Source organism: Perognathus longimembris, chromosome 16 (genome assembly GCF_023159225.1).
Source record: "Perognathus longimembris pacificus isolate PPM17 chromosome 16, ASM2315922v1, whole genome shotgun sequence".
Taxonomy (NCBI): domain Eukaryota; kingdom Metazoa; phylum Chordata; class Mammalia; order Rodentia; family Heteromyidae; genus Perognathus; species Perognathus longimembris.
In genome coordinates, this window is record NC_063176.1 from 11,302,345 (window position 1) to 11,324,785 (window position 22,441).

General features: G+C 36.9%; 1 protein-coding gene across 1 annotated transcript in view; it reads left to right on the forward strand.

Moving 5' to 3' along the window:
• Positions 1–11,247, forward strand: part of Fstl5 (follistatin like 5) — a 279,651-nt gene extending 268,404 nt beyond the window's left edge. Inside the window, exon 16 of the mRNA XM_048364572.1 lies at positions 10,545–11,247. Within this exon, the coding sequence (XP_048220529.1) occupies positions 10,545–11,247 (703 nt within the window). The remainder of the gene's footprint in view (positions 1–10,544) is intronic.
• The last annotated feature ends 11,194 nt before the right edge of the window (positions 11,248–22,441 follow it).

Below are 22,441 nucleotides of genomic sequence, written 5' to 3' on the forward strand. Positions count from 1 at the left end.
AGTTCTAGTACTCTGTGCTTTTCCCTCTTCCAAGTATGAGCAAGGCCTTCCCCTAATTAAGAGGTGTGTTTTAATGAACTGTTTATGTGAAGTTCAAATTAAACCTCCATCCCTGGTACTTGTGTAGAGTAGAATGCAATCTTCTCTTATAAGGGTCTGTCAGAGATGACAAAAAACAAATATAAAATCATTCTCAAACTAATGAATTATACCTTATGTTACATTTACAGTTGTGTCCTTGAAAAGTCTGTCAGTATTAACAGAATGATGATACTGCAATGTTACATTGCGTTGCATATTAGCATGTTGATTATGCAAAGGAAGGATTGTCATTTTAGTATATTGTCTAGTCACTTTCCCTTAAATTTCAACTGAAATGAATGGTTATTCAATTTTTTTTTGCTCTGGAGTTTTATTGCATCATCTATGATTTCAATAATTTGCACATGAGAAAATAATTGATCATGTGTGTTTTTTTTTTTTTGGTGTACATTGCATCTGTGTGGTTTTTATGACAGGATAGAGTGTCTGGCTAAACCCAGATCACAAATATCCTTAATCTCCACTCACCGCTTTCCATTTCAATGCATAATATGTGTGCAAATTACAGGCTGAAATCTAGCGAACTGTGTGGGATAATGTTTGAGAAGGTGTGAGTGGTATAGAGAGAAAGCTTGTAGTCCCTTCTTCGTTGTTAGTGTAGAGGTTGTATCTCAGTGGTTAAACCCTGAATCAGTCAGGAAGAATCATTCAGAGAAGTTCTGAGGACTATGGCAGCAAGTAGTTCTACATTAACGCTCAGAGCAAAGGAAGGGAAATATACTCTTTGTGTGTCTTAAATAACTGTAACCCCTCTATTTTTTTTTTAGCATTTTCAAATTAAAATAAGGCATTTGTTGATTTAAAGGTCTCACAGGAACTTTTCAACTCCAACTTTGGGGGTACCTGCAGAAACACGAAGACATCTTCTCAGCACTTATGATGGCAAATCAGATGTAACATTAATTATAATCATCATGAGATTTCTTTAGTAACATATCAGGTGATGAGTTATTTCAAAGCAAATTAAAGGTGGAAGAACAGGGCGACCCTGTCAGTGCCACTTATAGGAAGACCTTTCATTTTGTGAGTGTCTGTGGGAACAGACCCATACGGGCACTGTCTGAGGGCAGTAGGTCACTCATTGCTCGGTTGTAGTAAGTAAGCAGGTGGATCCATGGGAATGTGGCCTTTGATCCCTTATTCTCTATTTGATACATGCTACTCAGTCTACATCTGTTCCTTTCCTAACTCTTCAGAGCAAAGGTCCTGAACTGTCAAAACAAATAGTCACTGCTTGTCTCCAGAGTCTTAGATATCTTGCCACAAAGATGTTTTGGATCTTTTAAGTAAAACCTTTTTTTCTTTTTCTGCATTACTAGGCTTTGGCCTTCGATCTCTCAGCTTGTTCAGTTTGATTATCTCACTACTGTTTGAACCACACCTTTAGCACTGTTTATTGTTGATTATTTTGGAGGTGATATCGTAAAGACTTTTCTGCCTAGGTTGACCTCAAACTACCACGCTTTGTATCTCAGCCTTCTGAGTAGCTAGGATACAGATATGAGCCACCCACACCTGTCTAGGTATTTATCTCAAATCCTATTATCTATGTAAAACTCAGGTGCACCTATACACATTGGCATACAACCCATATCCTCAGTGAATACTCAGGCAGAACTTCTAGAGGTTGGCTGAGGTGCGCTCAGTCCTAGCACTCAAAGACATGGTCAAGATTGCTGAAATCCAGCAGTCAGAGATAAACCTGAAGAAAAGAGTAAACTTTTCTATATTCTGAGAAGGATATAGAAAAAAAAAGAAATATATTGAGTCATTTATTCCTCACCAGTGTGAGGTAAATATGGGAACAAGAATTGAAACAGGAAATTTTATTGTCCATATGATTTTTGTAGTAATTATAAATGGAAAATTATAGCTTGTGTAGGAATCTACTTTTCATTATTGTAAATATATACCTGAAAAAGTCTTCATATTTAAAGGAGAGGTTTATTTAGGTCATAGTTTCATAGACTGAAAGTCATCAAGGTGGCTCTAGAGGTCCAGCCTCTGGTGGGGGTCTAAAAATGGATAGCATCTCTGTGTCAGGAGTGGGAGTGAAAGGAAGAGATTAGAAGAGAAAATCAGAAGCCAGAGAGATTGGAGTCTCACAATCCCTTCTAAGAACAATTCGTAGTGTCCTGTAGACATCATATTACAGTCCAGCGGTTAAATTTTCCCGCAATCCTCTATACTGCAAAACTGAGGACTACCCCTACAACATAGGTACTTTCTCAGGACAGAGAATATCCCAAGCACAGGATAATACTCTGTAACACAATGTGTTTACTTTCACTTTTTTTGAATATGAGACGTTGATGTTTTCTTCTGTATTGTCTCCATCTGTGGTTTTAGTAGCTTGCTGTACTAGGTAAAATTCTTTTATTAATAAATGGGAAAATAATTTACCTGCTAATTTTCTATTAGGTAATATAGAGGATTTAATTCTCATCAGCAAACTAAGGTGATACTTCTCTTCTCTTGCCTGCTGGTGCAGAAATTGAACCTTGTAGAAATTAAAGACTTCCTGTAAGGTCATATGTGCAAAAGGTTTATTATACTGAAAAACTAAGCCAAGAAAATAAGTTGGTCTGAAGTTAAACCTCATATTTCATCCAAAGAAGACTGCATATCTTTTGAAGTATAAAACAATTAAAATTGTACCTTTTACAGACTTTACAAAACTCCAATAATTTAATGTTCAGGAAACAAAGCAATACTATAACTCCCCACCTCAGTCTGAAAACTTCATAAAATACACTTTTTAATGGTAATTATTTTCTAGTAAAGGAAGGGTTTGAGAATGGGTTTTAAGTCTCTCATTTTTCAGTATACCACTCACTTTCCAGATCCAGACAAACATTAAATGTACCATGCTAGGCTTAGTACTGTCAGAATTGTATTATATTAAGCAGGAATGAAAGTGAAGTCTCATAAATATTAATCACAGCCTAATGAACAGTAGGAGACTTCTGAATATCAATCTGTACTAGGGGAGATTTTGAATTAGAGACATCACTTCCTACCAATAAATCAGTGGTGAAATGTATAGACATTTTCATGTAGCTGCTTATGCAGCTCAATCCCTAGTTATAAAGGGCAAAATAAAGGTCAAGGGAGATGCAGTTTTATCACCCCAAAAAGAGTTTCTGCATTTTTAACTGGATGATGTTTTAAAGTTTTAATTACCTGCAAAAGCTTGTGTCTCAGAAAACCTGAGCACATTCTTCCCCATCAGAGTCAAAATAGTTCAAGAGTAGAGTCAGCTTATCACAATCTTTCTCATTAGCATTCAAAATTGGTTGCCCGAAGGGACAAGAAGACTCAAGGTTAAGAGAAGAACTGAAATGCCAAAACTTGATTGGCTTATTGCTTACACTAAATGAGCCTATTACTGCTTTTCTTCTAACCTCATGTACAATTTATATAAGAAAAGTGATATCCTCCATCATAATTTCTAAGTAATACTCATGTATCAGGCTGGCTTTGAACCGCAATCCTCAAATCTCAGCCTCTTGAGTAGCTAGGGTTATAGGTGTGAGCCACCAGTGTCTAGCATGATTTCACATTTTTGATGTAAACAAAAATTGGAGACAAACTCATATGGCAGTTTGAGTATTATTTTATTCTTCTATATTTAGAAAGGACTTAAAATCTACAAAGTCTCCTCACTAATCATTAATATTTCAATAATAATTTTTATAATTGATATAAAATATGAATGATCCTTTCTACCATCATATTAAAAATTTCTATATAATATATGGTACAAACTGTTTTCTGAAACAACATAAACACATGTAGTAAGGACCCAGAAAAGACAAGAGCTAGGAAAGATGTCTAAAATGGTGAATATTATTCAGAAATACTCTGGAAATCTTATCCAAATTTACCATTTTAAATACAAAGAAAATATCTAAGGAAAAATGTAAAAGTTGCTAGATTAGATACTAAGCCAGCACTACTAACAGTTTTTCTAATTATATTCCTTAACATTTCTAGATTTATTTTTTATTTTTATTTTTTTTTGGCAGTCCTGGGGCTTGGACTCAGAGCCTGAGCACTGCCCCTGGCTTCTTTTTTGCTCAAGCTAGCACTCTACTACTTGAGCCACAGTGCCACCTCTGGCCTTTTCTATATATGTGGTGCTGAGGAATCGAACCCAGGGCTTCATGTATACGAGGCAAGTACTCTTGCCACTAGGCCATATTCCCAGCCCACATTTCTAGATTTATTAAAAGCAGAATGATCTTGCTTTTCAATGTACTGTTTCTTGTTCTATAAACATTTAAGAATATCTTGTGAAGAAGTATTTTCCTTAATATAAACAAACTTAAATTTTCTTTCATGATAACAGTCTCAAAATAAATGTTCAGACAGTTAATTACGGTAAGATTTCTTAAATCTGTGAAATACAAGAAAAATGATGACAGCCAACTTTATTTGTAAACATCAGAGCTCAGACACGGTTGTGTAGCATGACCAGTTTCTTTGGAAACAATATTTTGTGTAATTCTGTTTGTTTTTGTCCTGGTACTGCCTGAAGCTTGAGCTCAAGGCCTCATGTTTTCACTCAACATTTCTGTTCACATGTGGCACTGTACCAAATTGATTGACACCTCCTCCAGCTTTTTTTTTTTTAATTTTTATTTTTTTGCCAGTCCTGGGTCTTGGACTCAGGGCCTGAGCACTGCCCCTGGCTTCCTTTTGCTCAAGGCTAGCACTCTGCTGCTTGAGCCACAGCACCACTTCTGGCCGTTTTCTGTATATGTGGTGCTGGGGAATCGAACCCAGGGCTTCATGTATACGAGGCGAGCTCTCTTGCCACTAGGCCATATTCCCAGCCCCTCCTCCAGCTTTTTGCTTGTCCATTGGAATTTTACTGATTTGTCTACATGACCTGGCTTAGAATCACAGTCCTCAGTCCGAGCCCCCTTGAATTGCTAGGCTTATAGATGCTAGTCACTAGTTTCCCGCTGATTCAATTTTTTTATGATTTCAGTTAAATGAGGTTATGTTATTCTGATTGTTGTACATTTGCATTTGAAATTTTAAAGTGGTACAATTCTATAAAAATGTTTGTGGTAATTGTAGAAATTATTTATATATGAACAAACTTGGTGTTGCTTAGTGGTACATCAAAAGTAAACTACAGGTGACATTGTCATACTGGCTATTTTTAAGTACTTTGCTTTGTTTTTTACTTTTGAGATTTTGCTATGAAGCCCAGTCTTCCCTGGAACTTAGATTTTCTTTCCTCAGCCTACTGAAAGTTGTGGTTACAGTCATTTACATAGGTCAATTTTCTGGCTTCATTGTCTTTTGTTTAACTTATTAATTTTTTTATCCATGTTGGCAATAAGTCAGAATTTCAAAACATAATTTTTGTAGTACTACAAAAGTATTTAAAAAAAAAAAAAGAAAGTGTATTGATAGTCTAGAAAGTTCTTTATCAATCCACGAAAGATAACATGAAAGATAACACGAAAGATAAGTCATTAAAAAGGACAAAAATTTTGCCTGGAGCTAGTTGCTCATACTACAATCCTAGCTACTTAGGAAGATAGACATTCAAAGACAGCCCAGACATCAAAGTCAAACCAACTCAATCTCCAATATAACCAGTCCAAAAACAGGCTAGAAGTACAGTTCAAGTGGCAGAGTACTGAGCAAGCAAACCAAGCAAGCATGAGGTTTTGAGTTCAAACTTGTGTGTCATAAAAAAATAAAGAAACCAAAAAGCCATATAACAATGACAAATTTGGGGGAGAAAAACAAAACTATTTAAAACTCATAACAATATAAACCATAAGTAGTTATGATGATTCTAAAATGTAATAAAAAGAAGCCTTGTATATCTATGTCAAATAAATAAAACTTTTGCATTATTAAGATAGTCCTTTATGTAAATAAAAACGAGGAAAATGGTCTGGGGATATGGCCTAGTGGCAAGAGTGCTTGCCTCCTATACATGAGGCCCTGGGTTCAATTCCCCAGCACCACATATACAGAAAATGGCCAGAAGTGGCGCTGTGGCTCAGTGGCAGAGTGCTAGCCTTGAGCAAAAAGAAGCCAGGGACAGTGCTCAGGCCCTGAGTCCAAGGCCCAGGACTGGCAAAAAAAAAAAAAAAATTCTAACAAAAACGAGGAAAATGTGCTTATCTAAACAGTGCTGTGTTCTAGTTAGTTAGCAGTCAAATTACAACTTAGAAAGTAACTAAGGTGGGAATGTTGCAAAGTGGTAGAGCAGTTGCCTAGCATGAGGGAAGACCTATGATCAATCCCCAGTATTGAAAAAAGTAAAATAGGTAAGTAAAGGAAATGAGTGCAAATACACACACACACACACACACACACACACACACACACACTCCCTCACTTACATACTTCCCCCCCCTCCAAGTCTTTTATTCTTACTGATTTTTTTTAAAATTTTTATTGTCAAACTGATGTACAGAGAGGTTATAGTTTCATACGTTAGGCATTGGATACATTTCTTGTACTGTTTGTTACCTCCTCCCTCATTCCCCCCTCCTCCCCCCCATGAGTTGGTCAGTTCATTTACACCAGTTTTGCAAGTATTGCTTTGGTAGTCATTTGTCTTTTTTACCCTGTGTCTCTCGATTTTGGTATTCCCTTTCAGTTTCCTAGTTCTAATACCAGTATACATGGTTTCCAATGAGATAGTGCAGGTACACCACAGGAAGGGGATACAAAAAGATCATAAATAATGGAAGCTACGGTTACACATAACGCGTTGAAAGTAATTACAACAGTGATATAACAATCGTTTCCATAACATGGAGATCATTTCACTTAGCATCATCTTATGTGTTCATAAGGGTATAAAATATTGGGCTCTTGTGATAATCTGCTGTGACTTGCCTAAACGTGTGCTAATTATTCTCTATAAGGGAGACCATACAGTCCATGTTTCTTTGGGTCTGGCTCACTTCACTTAGTATAATTTTTTCCAAGTCCTTCGATTTCCTGATGAATGGGGCAATGCCATTCTTTCTGATAGAGGCATAAAATTCCATTGTGTATATGTACCACATTTTCCTGATCCATTCCTCTACTGATGAGCATCTGGGTTGGTTCCAAATTCTAGCTATGACAAATTGTGCTGCGATGAACATTGTTGTGCTGTTGGCTTTAGTGTGTTCTTGTTTGTGGTCTTTTGGGTAGATGCCCAAAACTGTGGCTGTTGGATTATAGGGGAGTTCTATATTTAGCCTTCTGAGGAATCTCCTCCATACTGCTTTCCAGAGTGGCTGAACCAGTTTACATTCCCACCAACAATGAAGTAGGGTTCCCTTTTGACCACATCCCCTCCAACAGTTGTTATTGTTAGGTTTCTTGATATATGACATTCTTACTGGGGTGAGATGGAATCTCAATGTTGTTTTGATTTGTATTTCTTTTATGGCCAGTGATGTAGAGCATTTTTTCATATGTCTCTTGGCCATTCTCATTTCCTCATCAGAGAAGTCTCTTTGTAAGTCTTTAGCCACTTTTTGAAGGGGCTATTGGTTCTTTGCGGATTTGTTTTGGAGGAATGTAAGTTTTTTAGTTCTGCATATATTTTAGATATGATACCTTTGTCCATTGTATGGCCGGTAAAGGTCTTTTCCCAATCTGTGGGCTTTCTGTTTATCTTGTGAGCTATGTCCTTTGCCCTGCAGAAGCTCTGCAGTTTGATGCAGTCCCATTTGTCCATCCTTTCTTTGATTTGTAGCCTTTCTGGGTCTTTGTTAAGGAAGTTCCGTCCTGTGCCAAGGAGCCCAAGTGTTTCTCCTACTCCTTCCTTTAGTGTTTTCAGGGTCTCTGTTTTAATTTTGAGGTCTTTGATCCATTTGGAATTGATTTTGGTGCAGGGTGATATATAAGGATCTAGTTTTAGTTTGTTGCATGTGTTGAACCAGTTTTGCCAGCACCATTTGTTAAAGAGGCTATCTTTCTTCCAGACTATTGTTTTAGCTCCTTTATCAAAGATTAAGTAGGCTTAGTTCTGTGTGTTCATTTCTGGGTCTTCAATTCTGTTCCATTGGTCTTCAGGCCTGTTCCGGTGCCAATACCAAACTGTTTTTATTACTATAGCTTTATAATACAGCTTGAAGTTGGTTATTGTAATTCCTCCAGCACTGTTCTTTCTGCTTAGGATTGTTTTTGCTATTCTGGGTCTTTCATTGTTCCATATGAATTTCTGGATTGCTTCCTCTATTTTATTACAAAATGGTGTTGGGATATTAGTGGGTATTGCATTGAATTTGTAGATAGCCTTTGGCAATATTGTCATTTTGATTATATTAATCCTCCCAATCCAGGAGCATGGGAGGTTTTTCCATTTCCTTAGTTCTTCCTTTATTTCGTTTTTCATGTTTTTAAAGTTCTCATCATAGAGGTCTTTCACTTCTTTGGTTAAGATTATTCCAAGTATTTTATGTTTTTTGAGGCTACTGCAAAAGGAGTTGCTTTCCTGATTTCAGCCTCGGCGTTTGGGTCATTAGCATATAGAAATGCCATTGAATTTTGAGGGTTTATTTTATATCCTGCAACTTTGCCAAAGTTTTGGATCAGCTCTAGTAGCTTGGGGGTAGAGTCTATGGGACTCTTTAGGTATAGGATCATGTCATCTGCAAAGAGAGAAAGTTTAACTTCATCTTTTCCTATTTGGATCCCCTTTATATTTTCTTCTTGCCTAATTGCTCTGGCTAGGAATTCTATTTCTATGTTGAAGAGCAGGGGAGAGAGTGGACATCCCTGCCTTGTTCCTGATTTTAAAGGGAATGGCTTTAGTTTTTCACTATTTAGAGTTATGCTTGCTGTTGGTTTGTCATAAACTGCCTTGATTATATTCAGGAATGTTCCCTGGAATCCCAGTTTTTCCAGGGCTTTTATCATAAATGGGTGCTGGATTTTATCAAACGCTTTCTCCGCATTGAGTGATATAACCATGTGGTTCTTTACGTTTCTCCGGTTGATGTGGTGGATTACATTAATTGACTTGCGTATATTGAACCAACTTTGCATCCCTGGGATGAATCCAGTTTGATCATGGCGTATGATTTTTTTGATGACCTGTTGAAGTCAATTGGCCAGAATTTTGTTGAGAATTTTTGCATCAATGTTCATCAGGGAAATCGGTCTATAGTTCTCTTTCCGTGATGAGTCCCTGCCTGGTTTTGGGATGAGGGCTATACTGGCTTCATAGAATGTGTCTGGTAGTGAACTTCCTCTTTCAATAGTCTTACTGATTAATAGCAGGTAATTGGTCTTATTAAGAACCAGAAGAGTTGGAGACATATAATGTAATGACTGAATTTTTTCTCTTATAGCGTAAATCCAGTATTCGCTGTTGAACTAACTATACATATAGCTTAAAATGATTCCACTTCCTCAAGCATGACTTTTAGCTCTTTGGATGTAGAGAATGACATACTTAAAATAGGAAGCAGTTTGCTCAGAAGATCAATTTTAATAAGACTGTTAGTCAATGTTTCTTTCTTAGGTTGGACCGTTTCCTGACTATATTTTCCTTTTTGTATTGTAAATGATGTACAGAGGGGTTACATTTCCATGAGTACATTTCTCTTCGAACAGTATGATTCCCTTCCCTCATTTTCTCTAGGATTTTCCTCTCGCAGGCCCCCTGCCCCCTAGTTGTATAGCTCATATCCAACATAGTGAGTATCACTGCTGAATTGGTTCACCCTTTGTCCTACTATTTCTCTGATTCCCCTTCTCCTCCCCAAATCAGATAAACTTATGTTGTAAGAAAACTAAGTCACAAGAAACAGAGAAACCACCACTTAAATGGACAAAATATGAGTCTTTATTGGAGAGCACGAGTACTTCTGGTGGGTTCATGTCTCAAAAGTCAGCAACCCCAAATGCAGCTAGCACAAACCTTATATAGGCCCAAACCATACAAGGTGTGTGAATCAATCCCATCAAAATGTTATACATGACCAAAGCAATCCAGATGAGGACATGTAAACTTAATAGGAAAGCAAAACATCTAGGGAAACAATCAGGGGAAATCAAGAAGCAATTACCTAGGGGACGTATAGAGACAGTCTCCTCACCTCACTTATATACAAGATCACTGTACAGAAATCAACACAGTGAATAAAGGAAAAAAGAAAGTAAACTGTATACAGTCCAATTAAAAAACCTCTTGTTTTCATTTCTTGGAGTTCATTCTATAATTATCATTTCATATGATCATATGCGCATAGCTATAGAGCCCTTTTGATCCACTTCTAAGAATATCCTACTTTGGTCTCTTTATGGGAATGGTTAGTCCTGTTTAATTAATCATGTTCAAGTGCATTTTTTTTTTTGTCATTTACAGTCCGTTGGGTTTTTACTTGCAGACTTATAGATGTTTTCCTCTTGTGACTACTCTATAGCTTTATATCTAACTTTGGTTTTCATCTTTTCAGGTTTGGATTTATTCTTCACAAAGATGAAGCTACATTACAAAAAATTGACCTGGAAACCATGTCGTACATCAAGACAATTGACCTGAAGGCATACACATGTGTCCCACAATCTCTAGCCTACACTCACTTGGGAGGGCTCTACTTCGTTGGCTGCAAACAGTCCAGCTCCGGAGCAAGTTCCCGACAGCTAGTGGTAGATGGTGTGACAGACTCTGTAATTGGGTACAACAGCGATGTGACAGGCACTCCCTATGTGTCTCCTGATGGCCACTATCTTGTCAGTGTTAGTGATACAGAAGGGCTGGTGCGGGTGCAGTACATCACTATCAGAGGAGAGGTCCAGGAGGCCTTTGCTATCCACACAAACCTGCACATTTCTGACATAGCTTTTCAGCCATCCTTCACTGAAGCTCACCAGTACAATGTCTATGGCAGCTCAAGCCACCAAACCGATGTACTCTTTGCAGAGCTCTCCTCGGGGAAGGTCAAGATGATCAAGAGCCTGAAGGAGCCGCTCAAGGCAGAAGAATGGCCCTGGAGCCAGAAGAACAGGCAAATCCAAGGCAGTGGCCTATTTGGTCAGTACCTTATGACACCCTCCAAGGACTCTCTCTTCATTTTAGATGGAAGACTTAACAAGTTAAACTGTGAGATCACTGATGTGGCAAAAGGCAACACTATCGTGTGGGTTGGAGATGCCTAAGTAATCCTAATGTACTGGTCCCAAAGGAAGAGTTTTACACTACATTGCACTTGACAGTAGATTATTTAAATGATAGCTCAACTTTGAAAGCTTCTAGTCTCCTCAAACATAATTTACTTCGTTGGTCCAAATGAAATAATTGTTTCTGACATAGGTATATACAAGAAAATTGGTTGATTAGAAGCAATTCACATAATATTTAATGAGAAATTGCTCAGTAATTGGAATCAAATTATGAAATTATGTTTTCAACCAGTAAAATAGGATTTTAAATTCTTTGCAAAACTAAACTGCAGGGACTTTCAGATGATTTACACATCGTTTCATTTTGAGGGCAACTTACATAATTTTTTTCTCTGTCCTTTTCTTTCAACCAGAAATAAAGGTGTGGAACCTTAAAATTATTAATTCAAAATATTCTGTCCTGTTCACTGTTTATAATCTTTTGTGCCTTGAAGGGAATGTCACAGAAGGAAAAGGAAGGCTAAGAGCTACATATTGCACACCTCCATAGCTATAAACCTGTTGTCTTTAAGAAATGTTCAATTTACTTTGCACCAAATCTTGCCTTCCATCATCTGACCTTCAAACAAAATGTCATTTGAAGGCATAATTTGCCCTTAGGTTATATGCAGGTGACAAACTCTTCCATTTATGTTACAATCTGTAGTATGTTGGAGACTGTGGAGGAGGAAAGATAATTCTAGTAAAAAATGTTAGCAATGTTTGTTTTACCTATCACTTTATTTTAAAATCACTAGAGTCCATTTTGTTTTCAGTACAAGTTTGTCTGGAATTTCAAGTAGGTACAAATATTTACTTCCTTTTTTGTTGAAATTTTTCTTTCCATTTTTGTAGCCCAATGTGGCCTAATGAGGAACTTTCAGTTCTAAAAGAGAAGCATTAACACCAGGGAAAGACTGATCACTGCTGAGCCTCCAGGGTTGGGAGAGTCAGCAACAGGGGTTGGTATCTAGGGACAAACTTTCCACAGTGAGTGAAGAATTACTCTCCTCTTGCTTTTGCTGGTTGACTGTAACTCACCAAGGAACTCCATTCCCAATAATTTTCTTAAGTGACTTCTGTTCCACTCCTACATAATCCTAGAGCAACTTTCTTGATAACTATACTGTAGTTGGAAACCTTATTGGAGACACTACAGAGAGTAATGAATACTGTTTCTTCCATTTTTCTTAAGATATTAAAGAGAAAGCCAGTAGAAATAATTTAAAAGACAAGAGAGAGGGTTTACTGAAAAAAAGTCAGATAATTATCCAGGCTACAAGTAATAGCTTACATGTTTTAAGAATCTTTTCATTACTTTTCTTTTTATTGTTACTAATAATGCAAATGGGCTGTTCAAATGACCTCCATTTACTTAAGATAATCTAATAAGGTCTTTTTTAAATATAAATTTTACTCAAGTTTAAATTGTGCAAAACTTCATAGAATCCTAACATTTTATAGTATGTGATATCTTATATGTATATAGACTCCCCAACTGTGTGATATTGATTTCTTCTTAGCTTAAGGGAACCTTATGGGAGATAGATTTAAAAGACAATGAAAATCAGCTTGTGTTTTTACTTATTGAGTCTGCTCTTCTTTTAGCAGCTTTCTCTTTTGTGAACATGAACCATATGCCTTGTCTGTAATGTAATGATTTAATGTAAGTCTGTCGTGTACATCCTTTTTTGGTATCTTACACCATGTGGATGCTCTGTTTGTAGACTGCTTGATGAACGGAGAATAAAGCTCTTACATTTTAAGCTTTGCATGTTTGGTGATCCTGTGTGTATACCATATTCTTCTCAAAGTTTTAAAACATAATTTGGTGTTTGCTCTGATTTTGAATGTGATGGATGATTTGGAGTGTCATATAACCAAAGAAAATATTTAGTTTGTCTTCTTATAAAAACGATGTAAATTTCTATGTCCCTCAGCAAATTATCCAGCTAAGACTTAAAATGAGTTCCTTTTTGACTGTGTGTGCATGCACACGTGTGTGTGTGTGTGTGTGTGTGTGTGTGTGTGTGTGTGTGTGCTGATCCTGGGGCTTGAAATCAGAATCAGAGCGTGGGCTTTCATTCACCTTGTGTTTTGTTTTTTTCCCTTTTTTTCTTTTCGTATGGCTAGTATTCTACCTCTTTACTCACAGCTCCACTTCGAGTCTGCTCGATTTTCCTGGGGGGACTGTGATCCTCAGATATCAGCCTACTGAAAAGCTAGGATTTCAGAAATAATATTCCACCAGCATACTCTTAATATTAGAATAGAATAGCAAAAGTACGCTCAACAACAAATGTTTTCTTTTTTATATTGTTATATACAAACAACACAAATATTGAGCCTTATTTATTTATTTTTATGGTGCTAACACCTGGTACCTCATTCATTCTAGACAAGTGCTCAAGCACTGAACCTGAGCCCCTTTCTAAATATATTGAAAAGACTGTTTATCTTGTGAGCTATGTCCTTTGCCATGCAGAAGCTCTGCAGTTTGATGCAGTCCCATTTATCCAAATTATCTTTGATTTGTTGCATTTCTGGGCCTTTATTAAGTAAATTTTATCCTATGCCAAGGAGCCCAAGTGTTTCTCCTATTCTTTTTTGTAGTCATTTCAGGGTATCTGATTTTACTTCGGGGTCTTTGATCCATTTGGAATTTAGTTCAGGGTGATATATAAGGATCTAGTTTTTGTTTGCTACAGGTGTTGAACCAGTTTTGCCAGCACCATTTGTTGAAGAGGATTTCTTCAGTCCTATTTTTATAAACTTCCTTAATAAAGGCCCAGAAATGCAACGAATCAAAGAAAGATTGGACAAATGGGATTGCATTGAACTACAGAGCTTCTGCAGGGCAAAGGGGATTGCTTGCAAGATAAACAGAAAGCCCACAGATTGGGAGATTTTTACTGGTCATACAATGGACAAAGGCCTCATATCTAAAATATGTGTAGAACGCAAAAGATTAAATTCCTCCAAAACAATCCTCAAAGAACCAATGGCCCCCTCAACAAATGGGCTAAAGACCTAAAAAGAGACGTCTCTGAAGAGGAAATGAGAACAGCCAAGAGACACATGAAGACGTGCTCTACATCATTGACCATAAAAGAAATGCAAATCAAAACAACACTGAGATTCCACCTCACCCCAGTAGGAATGTCCATCATCAGGAAAATTAATATTAACGAATGCCGGAGGGGATGTGGCCAAAAGGGAACCCTACTATATTGTTGGTGGTAGTTTAAACTTGTTCAACCACTCTGGAAAGCAGTATGAAGGATCTTTAAAAGGCTAAACATAGAGTGCCTCTATGATCAAGCAGCCCCACCTTGGGGCATCTACCCAAAAGATTACAAGCAAGACCACACTAAAACCACCAGCACAACTATGTTCATCGCAGCACAATTTGTCATAGCTAGAATATGGCACCAATCCAGCCGCCCCTCAGTAGACCAGTGGATCACAAAAATGTGGTACATATACACAATGGAATTTTATGCCTCTATTAGACAGAATGACATTGCCCCATTCATAAGGAAAGGGAAGAATTTGGAAGAAATCATACTAAGTGAAGTGAGCCATACCCAAAGAAACATAGATGCTATGGTTTCACTCGTAGGGAATCATTAGTACATACTTAAGATAGTCATAGCAGAAGACCACAATAGCCCAAGAGCTACACCCATATGAACGCATAAGATGATGCTAAACAAAAAGAACTCAACATTATGGAAACAAGTGGTATATCATTGTTGTTATTTTCGACATGCCACGTGAAACCATATCCCCCTTTTTTTCTCCTCTTTTTTTTCTCTCATTTTTCCTTTCTGTGGTTTTATCCCTGCTATCACTGTGTCTGATCTTTGTATCCTGGATACTGTATATGTGTGCATTAGAACTAGGGAAGGGAAAGGGAGTACCAAAATAGACAAAGGATAAAATGTCAAACCATTCCAAAAGCAATATTTACAAATCCATTTGGTGTAAAACAACTGTACAGCTCAGGCGGGGAGAGGGAAATGGGGAGGAGGGAGAAAAGGGAAAAATGAGGAAGGAGGTAACACGTCGGATCAGAAATGTACTAACTGTCTTACGTATGAAACTGTAACCCCTCTGTACTTCACATTGACAATAAAGAAAAACAATTTAAAAAACGACTGACAGTGGACCTAGAAAATAGTAAGATTCAATATATATGACAAAATGATCTCTGAAGAATACATTTGTTTCCTCAAAGAAGAATAAATGAGAGCAGAGCGTATAAGAGCCAACACAGATGATGTGGGGATTCTTTCCCACATCCCTGATAACAGGTGTATCACTAATGATAATCTCAATGATATTGCATAATGTAAGAACTGAAAGGGAAGGAAAGGCTTGGGGGAGTAATGAACAACTTCAAAAGAAGCTGTGATGACCATGAGTAGACCTTCATTGGACAGAGGAAAGGTAGTAGTGAAATAAGGCAGGGTGTGGGTAAAGCTGTGAATAAGAGAGAGGGAACAAGAGAAGGAAGGAAAGCAACTAGATCAGTGGAAAGGGATTGACATGGGAGCAGGTGGAGAGGGGAAAGATTTTATCAGATTGTGGAGGCAGAGAGGCAAAGAGTGAAACCAGTTTCAGGAATCTAGAGTTAATCAGATGCTTAACAACACATTTTAAGTGGCATTTAAACTAGAGTTTTGACAAAGACTTTACTTGTGTGGTGGATCTTCTTTGTGTGGTGCTTTAAACTCAGTTGTCTCATGATTACTGTGCGGGAGTTTCACCTATTGAGCCATACCACTATCTTTTTAGATTATTTTTCAAGTAGAATCTCTATTTCTGCCAAGACTGTCCAGGACTGCCGTTCAGTCATGCTTCCTTTGTAGCTACAATGAAAGGCATATGTCCCCCACACTCAGCTTTAACTGGTTAGGATCAACTATTCTGGCCTCAAATCATAATATTCCAAGTAGCTAGGATTATAGGCATAAGCTATTGTGTCTGGCTAAAACTTTCCTATACTTACTAGGATGAAAATTTGACTACAAAGAAGGGAAGTTGGAGGAAAATATATGTTAGGTGACTACTATAAAAAGTTATTTTGCAGACATAGTGGCTCATAACTCTAATCCCAGCTACTGAGGATTGGCAAAACAATAAGATTCTATATCACCTTACAACCTCAGCGTGGTGGCGTCCAGTTGTCTTCCTACACTCTAGGCATAGGTTGGAGAACATTGGCTCATTGTAGCCCAAGCCCCTATCTGAAACATAAAGCAAAAAAAGTGTTTTAAGCATGAAGCCCTGAATTGAATTCCCAAAACTACTAAAAGCAAAGTGACTTTGTAGTCTTTAATGTTTGGTAAATAAATTGACTCTATATATTAAACATGAATTATACTTGTTAAGGAAGCAAAATCTGAAGAGGCAGATGAGTAAATATGAGTGATAAAAGGAGACAAGATGACAGGTTGAACATGTGTCCCCACTGACAGGAATAGGAAAGTCTGAAGCAGAAAGCTTCAACTGAAAGGTAGAGGATCCAGACAAAATATGAGCTGAATTGAAAAACAGGATCTAGGTGCTGATGGATCATGCCAGTAATCCTAGCTACTCAAAGGCTGTGATATGAGGGTCAAATTTTGAAGCCAGCTGGAGCAGGAAAGTCTATATAACTCTTCTCTCAAATTAACCACCAGAAGTGGAACAATCTCAAATGTTAGACTGATACCCTTGGGCAAAATGCTAAGGGACTGCACCCAGGCCAGGAGGGAACCATCCAAGAAACAAATAAACTCATAATCAATTCAACAAAATCCTACAACAATGGATCTGCTCCCACAGAAGTGACAGCTTGCACAGAAAGTCAATGTCATTTTTAGGACTTATACCTCCATTTCATTAACTACATCTATGTGAAATAGAAGCACAGTTAAATTTTTTTTTTTTGCTATTTAGAACCTTATTACCTTACAGAAACCCAGTCAAAAGTTATTTACAGTTTTCTTTTATAAAATAAATAAATGTAATTAAAAATTTTATATTCACTTGTTAAGGTTTTAGAGGGTGTGACAAAATGCTTAATTACATCTGGCAACATCCTATTGTAAAAAAATTTAAGTGAAAAACTTTAGAACAATTTTTCTGTTCATAGAAACCAAATATAATTCTGAAATAAGACAAAACCAACTGTTTCAAGTTTAAGAACTCATAATAATCTACAGCTAAGACACAACATTCAGACATTTCTGTAGGAAAGGGGAGAGAAGAAAATAGACTTCTCTAAAGTCTGTTTTTATTTATCCTGCCAAACATCCTCTACTCTTTTCCCTGACAACTTTCATGAAAAGGAGATTTGTGTCTGCTTCCCTTGCTTGCTTGGCTTATGTTCTACCATTTAATCATTCCTCCAGCCATGCTTTTATTTTGGTTTGGTTTTGTGCCAGTCTTTGAATTCAAGGTCTACATACTGTAACTGAGCTTTTGTGCTCAAGTTTAATGCTCTAACACTTGAAAGATAGTTCCACTCTCTCCTTTCATTACTAGCTTATTTTCCACTTTTGTTCCTATTACTAGTTAGTAATAGTAAACTAATTAGCTTCACAGGAAATCACCACCTCCCACAAAAACCATGCTTTTAATAAAAGCATATGGAAAAACAAAAGTGTCTTTATTACAGTTTTAGTTTTAGTTCTGAAGTGAATTATTTAGAATTGGTACTGTTTAATTTCCTCAGAAAGTCTCAATGTTCAGTCTTAAGTCTTTTTTTTTTTTTTTTTTGCCACTCCGGGGCCTTGGACTCAGGGCCTGAGCACCATCCCTGGCTTCTTCCTGCTCAAGGCTAGCACTCTGCCACCTGAGCCACAGCGCCCCTTCTGGCCGTTTTCCATATATGTGGTGCTCGGGAATCGAACCGAGAGCTTCATGTGTAGGAGGCAAGCACTCTTGCCACTAGGCCATATTCCCAGCCCAATCTTAACTCTTTAAATCGTTTACTATTTTAAAATCATTCTAGAATGTTGGTAGTTAAAATCAATTATTCGTATACTACTATAATTTGTAAAATTAAAACAAGGATAGCCATGTGCGGGTAAGATCATTATCCCAGCTACTCAAGAGGTTGGAATATGAGGGTCATGGCTCAATGACAGATTGGGCAGGAAAGTTTGTGACTCTTATCTCCAATTAACTACCTGAAAACTGGAAGTGGAGCTGAGGCTCAAAGTGGTAGAGCACTAGTCTTGAGCAAAAAGAGCTCAGAGACAGTACTCAGGCCTGGAGTTCAAGCCCCATGATGGACCAAAACAACAACAAAAAATTTAAGTAAGCACCAGTACTAATGAGACAATATAATAATATTACTAATTAAATATTCAAGCTACAACATTACATCCAGTGGTCCTGGAAGAGCTCTAGCAGGACTTTTGGGTTTGGGGGTATGTATCTACTTCATTGAAGAGATCATTCTTTAAATACAAAGGTGCTTCTGTCTGCTACTGGATTCTAGTAGAACCTACATTAGTTAAGAACCTGTTGGGCAAATTTACACTTTAATTTCAATTTTACACTAGGATATTAGTGTTACTTGATATGTTGATGCATAAAATTGGGGGTTGGCTGTCCATTCTAGTTCAATCATGTCAGGAAATGGACCCCAAACAAGTTGAAAGTGATGAAGCCTTCCTTCCTTCTAGGAGGACCCAACTTACTAGAAATTCAATAGTACCAAGGTCTCCAACATTAGTCTAGTATCTTGCTCATACAGTCTCAGTGCCATTTTGAGAAATGACCCAGTGTTCCTACTTCTTTTAATTTAATGATTACATGTTCCTGGTAGGAAGAGAAGCAGTCAAACCCTAAAATTAACAGCAAACCCTAAAATTAACTTCAGAAGTCATTATTTAAACCAGAAGAAAAACAAGCTACGGGCATTCAACAAACAATGAATTTTGTTTTAAGTGGAGGCTGGTAGAGCCATAAGAGTAACTAGGCAAGGACTAAGGTCACAACTCAAGTCGTAGAGATTTTGGCTTTGCAGGCTATGTTCTATTTTTGGAAGATGGGAGGGGGAGAGAGAAGAAAGAAGGAAGGAAGGAGGGAAGAATGAAGAAATTATAGAACAACTACCTAACTGAAAAACAAAGATAAGAATATTTCTCCTCTTTTCAGAAAAGTATAAAGAATGAACATTAAAAACCATCCTTGAAAAGGTTCTGAATTTCATTATATCAGACTGTGTTGGAATTTGTCCTTCAGGAGATTGTGATGATAGCAAACACTGCCAGCAATCAGTACAATCTGACAGCTTGGTGTCAGACCTACAGAGATAGACAGCTAATAGAATTCATGCAAAGAATTAAAAACAGAGAACCATGCAAAAACCAATCATTTTCTATAGTGACTTGATGTTGTAAAGATACCATTTGGGAGCCAAAAGTAAAGCCTTAATAGAGAGGAGATCCAAATTTCACTACAGTAATCCAGGCAAATCTCTAAGCAAGTAAGCAAATTATCAGAGGAGCTCTGGAGAAGTATATTAGGATATGCTACAATATGTCAACTAACATATCCCACTTGATTTGGTTTTGGTTTTGGTTTACTTGTTTTTCTATCTCGGAGGAGCAAATTTTTTTGTTTTGTTTTCTAAAACAATTAAAAAGAGATAATGGATATTCAAAGAAAATGGCAAATATGAATTCTGAAACAAGAAAGAAATAGAGCAACAAATCTATTTGTGGGAGGATCTGGCTGTTACACTTAATGGGAAGGTCTTTAAAGCAGGCATTCCAAAGGTACTCCAGGAAGTTAAGCAAGCAATGGCTAAATGCAAAAAGGGAGACATACCATTAAGGTTTGATTTAAAGTACAGTACCATTAAAGAGACAGAAATGGAAAAGAGAGCACATTAAAATTACAGGTTGAAAAGTAGAGCAATTAGAGGAAAATTCCCTAGAGCTGCTCAACAGTAGATGTGGATGCTGACAGAAGACAGAATTAGTGAGTACAGAAACAGTCTATTGTTGTGATATATCATTATTATACATCACAAAGAATAAGACAAAGAAGTTAAAACAAGGGACAGCCAGGAACCAATAACTCATGCCTGCCCCCTAGATATTCAGGAAGCTGAGATCTAAGGATCATGGTTCAAAGCCTCCCTGGACAGGAAAGTTTATGAGATTTTGATCTTCAATGAATCAACAAAGCACCAAAGTGTTGAGTGGATCAATTTGTAGCACACCAACCTTGAGCAAAACAGCTAAGGGACAGCACCCAGACACTGATTTCAAGGCCTTGTAATGGTGCATGCGTGCACGCGTGCACACACACACACACACACACACACACACACACACGGGAAAAATAACAGAGGTCCAACAGTTTAGGTAATGTGAAGCAATTTTATCACACCAAAATATACAAAATGAAAGTAACAGTGAAAGTTGGAACAATGACTAACAATGTTTTATTTTATGGAAAATATTAATCTTTACATGAAAGAAGCTTAGGAACCTCAAATAATGCAAATACAAGACATTCACACTCAAAGCAGAGGAGAATGGTTAAAAATCTAGTGAGAAAAGAAAACATCATCATAAATTATTTTTAATTCCAGGAATAGCAATAGGACTAATGGACTAATGGTAGATATGTAGTCCTATATAATAGAGGCTGAAAGATAGCTTCATAAAGCTGCAAAATATACTTGTTAGCATAAAATATATATAATAAACAAATGGAATCCACAAACAAAAGACAGTAATAAATTCCCAGAGAATCTAACTGAATGTAGGATTTGCAAATGTAATTCATAAGAAATTCCCAAAGAAGCTTTCCTAGTCTAAATCTATAAGACCTCAATATTTGAATCTTTATAAAAAGAGATTACCAGTATACTGTTGTCACTACTGAATCATAAAAGATAATCTATTTATACATGTTTTTACTTGTCTGGTCTTGGACTGTTCTGCTACTACTTACATCTCCTGTATACCTAGAATTCCAAGCATCTGGAACTATTCTCAGCTCTTTTGCTAAAATTTTGCTTAGGGTGGCCGCAAGTTGCAAACCTCCCAAATTCTACCAACTAACTACTTGGGATTACAGGTACAAGCCTCCATGCCTTGTCTCTATTAATTGATTTGACAGGAAATTTTATAAATAGTATGCATTTATGTTGTTATGTACAACATCCAAGTATAATACTTTTTCCAACATTAGAAAAAAATGAAAATGTATAATTTGTAGTGGAATAAAGGACAGAAAAGATCTGACAATCAAAATCTTCCTTTAACGAAAGAAACATTCAAAACTTTCAGCATGTTCAAAAATAACGACAAAAATCTCATACCTGATATTATATTCAGTGGAGAATTGCGGAGCATTTTTCACCTGAGATCAGAAACAACTCATGGATATTTCAATTCCCCTGAAAAATGCAAGATCATGTACTATCTATGTACATGTATATCATGCAATATGTATGATACAAATGAACATATAAATATTCATAATAGCTAATAGTTGGAAATGTTCAAATGTCAGGTGCATGGACAAAGATAGTGGACAAGTACAACATTGCATACGATTTAAACATCATTTGCTGATGAACAAATGAAGCACTTGTGTGTGCTTTAGTGAGAATGTGCCTTGAAAATGCTGGCATTGGCTTACTGAAACCAATCATACAAGACCATCCCTTGGAAGTGCTGCTGTGATTCAGGTGGTAGACCACACAGAGGCTCAGGGCCAGTGCCCAGGCCCTGAGTTCAAGCCTCAGGACCAAAAAAAAAGAAAAAAAATACTATACCCTGTAGGACTTTCATTGATTCACAGTTTTCACAGTAGGCAAATCAATAAAGGAAGAGGATATTGTTTGATTGATATACAACTATACAAGTGAGTGCTGATAACAATGGTCTTTCTTTAGGAGTGGCAAAAATATTCTCTATTGATGCATAACAAGACAGGAACCATTCTCCTAGTACAAAGAATATTCCAAATCTGGAGTTATAGAGACTGTCTGATACTTCTTCAGGCCAAAAGGATAGAATAGAAAAACTATGTCTAGTTTTTGTCAAAGAGTCAAGATAATTTAACTTGAAGAGGATAACATTTTCAACACATGGTACTGACTAATTAAACAGACAAAAATGAATCTAAACTCTAAAATCTCACACAAAGTTTAATTAACTCTGGCTGG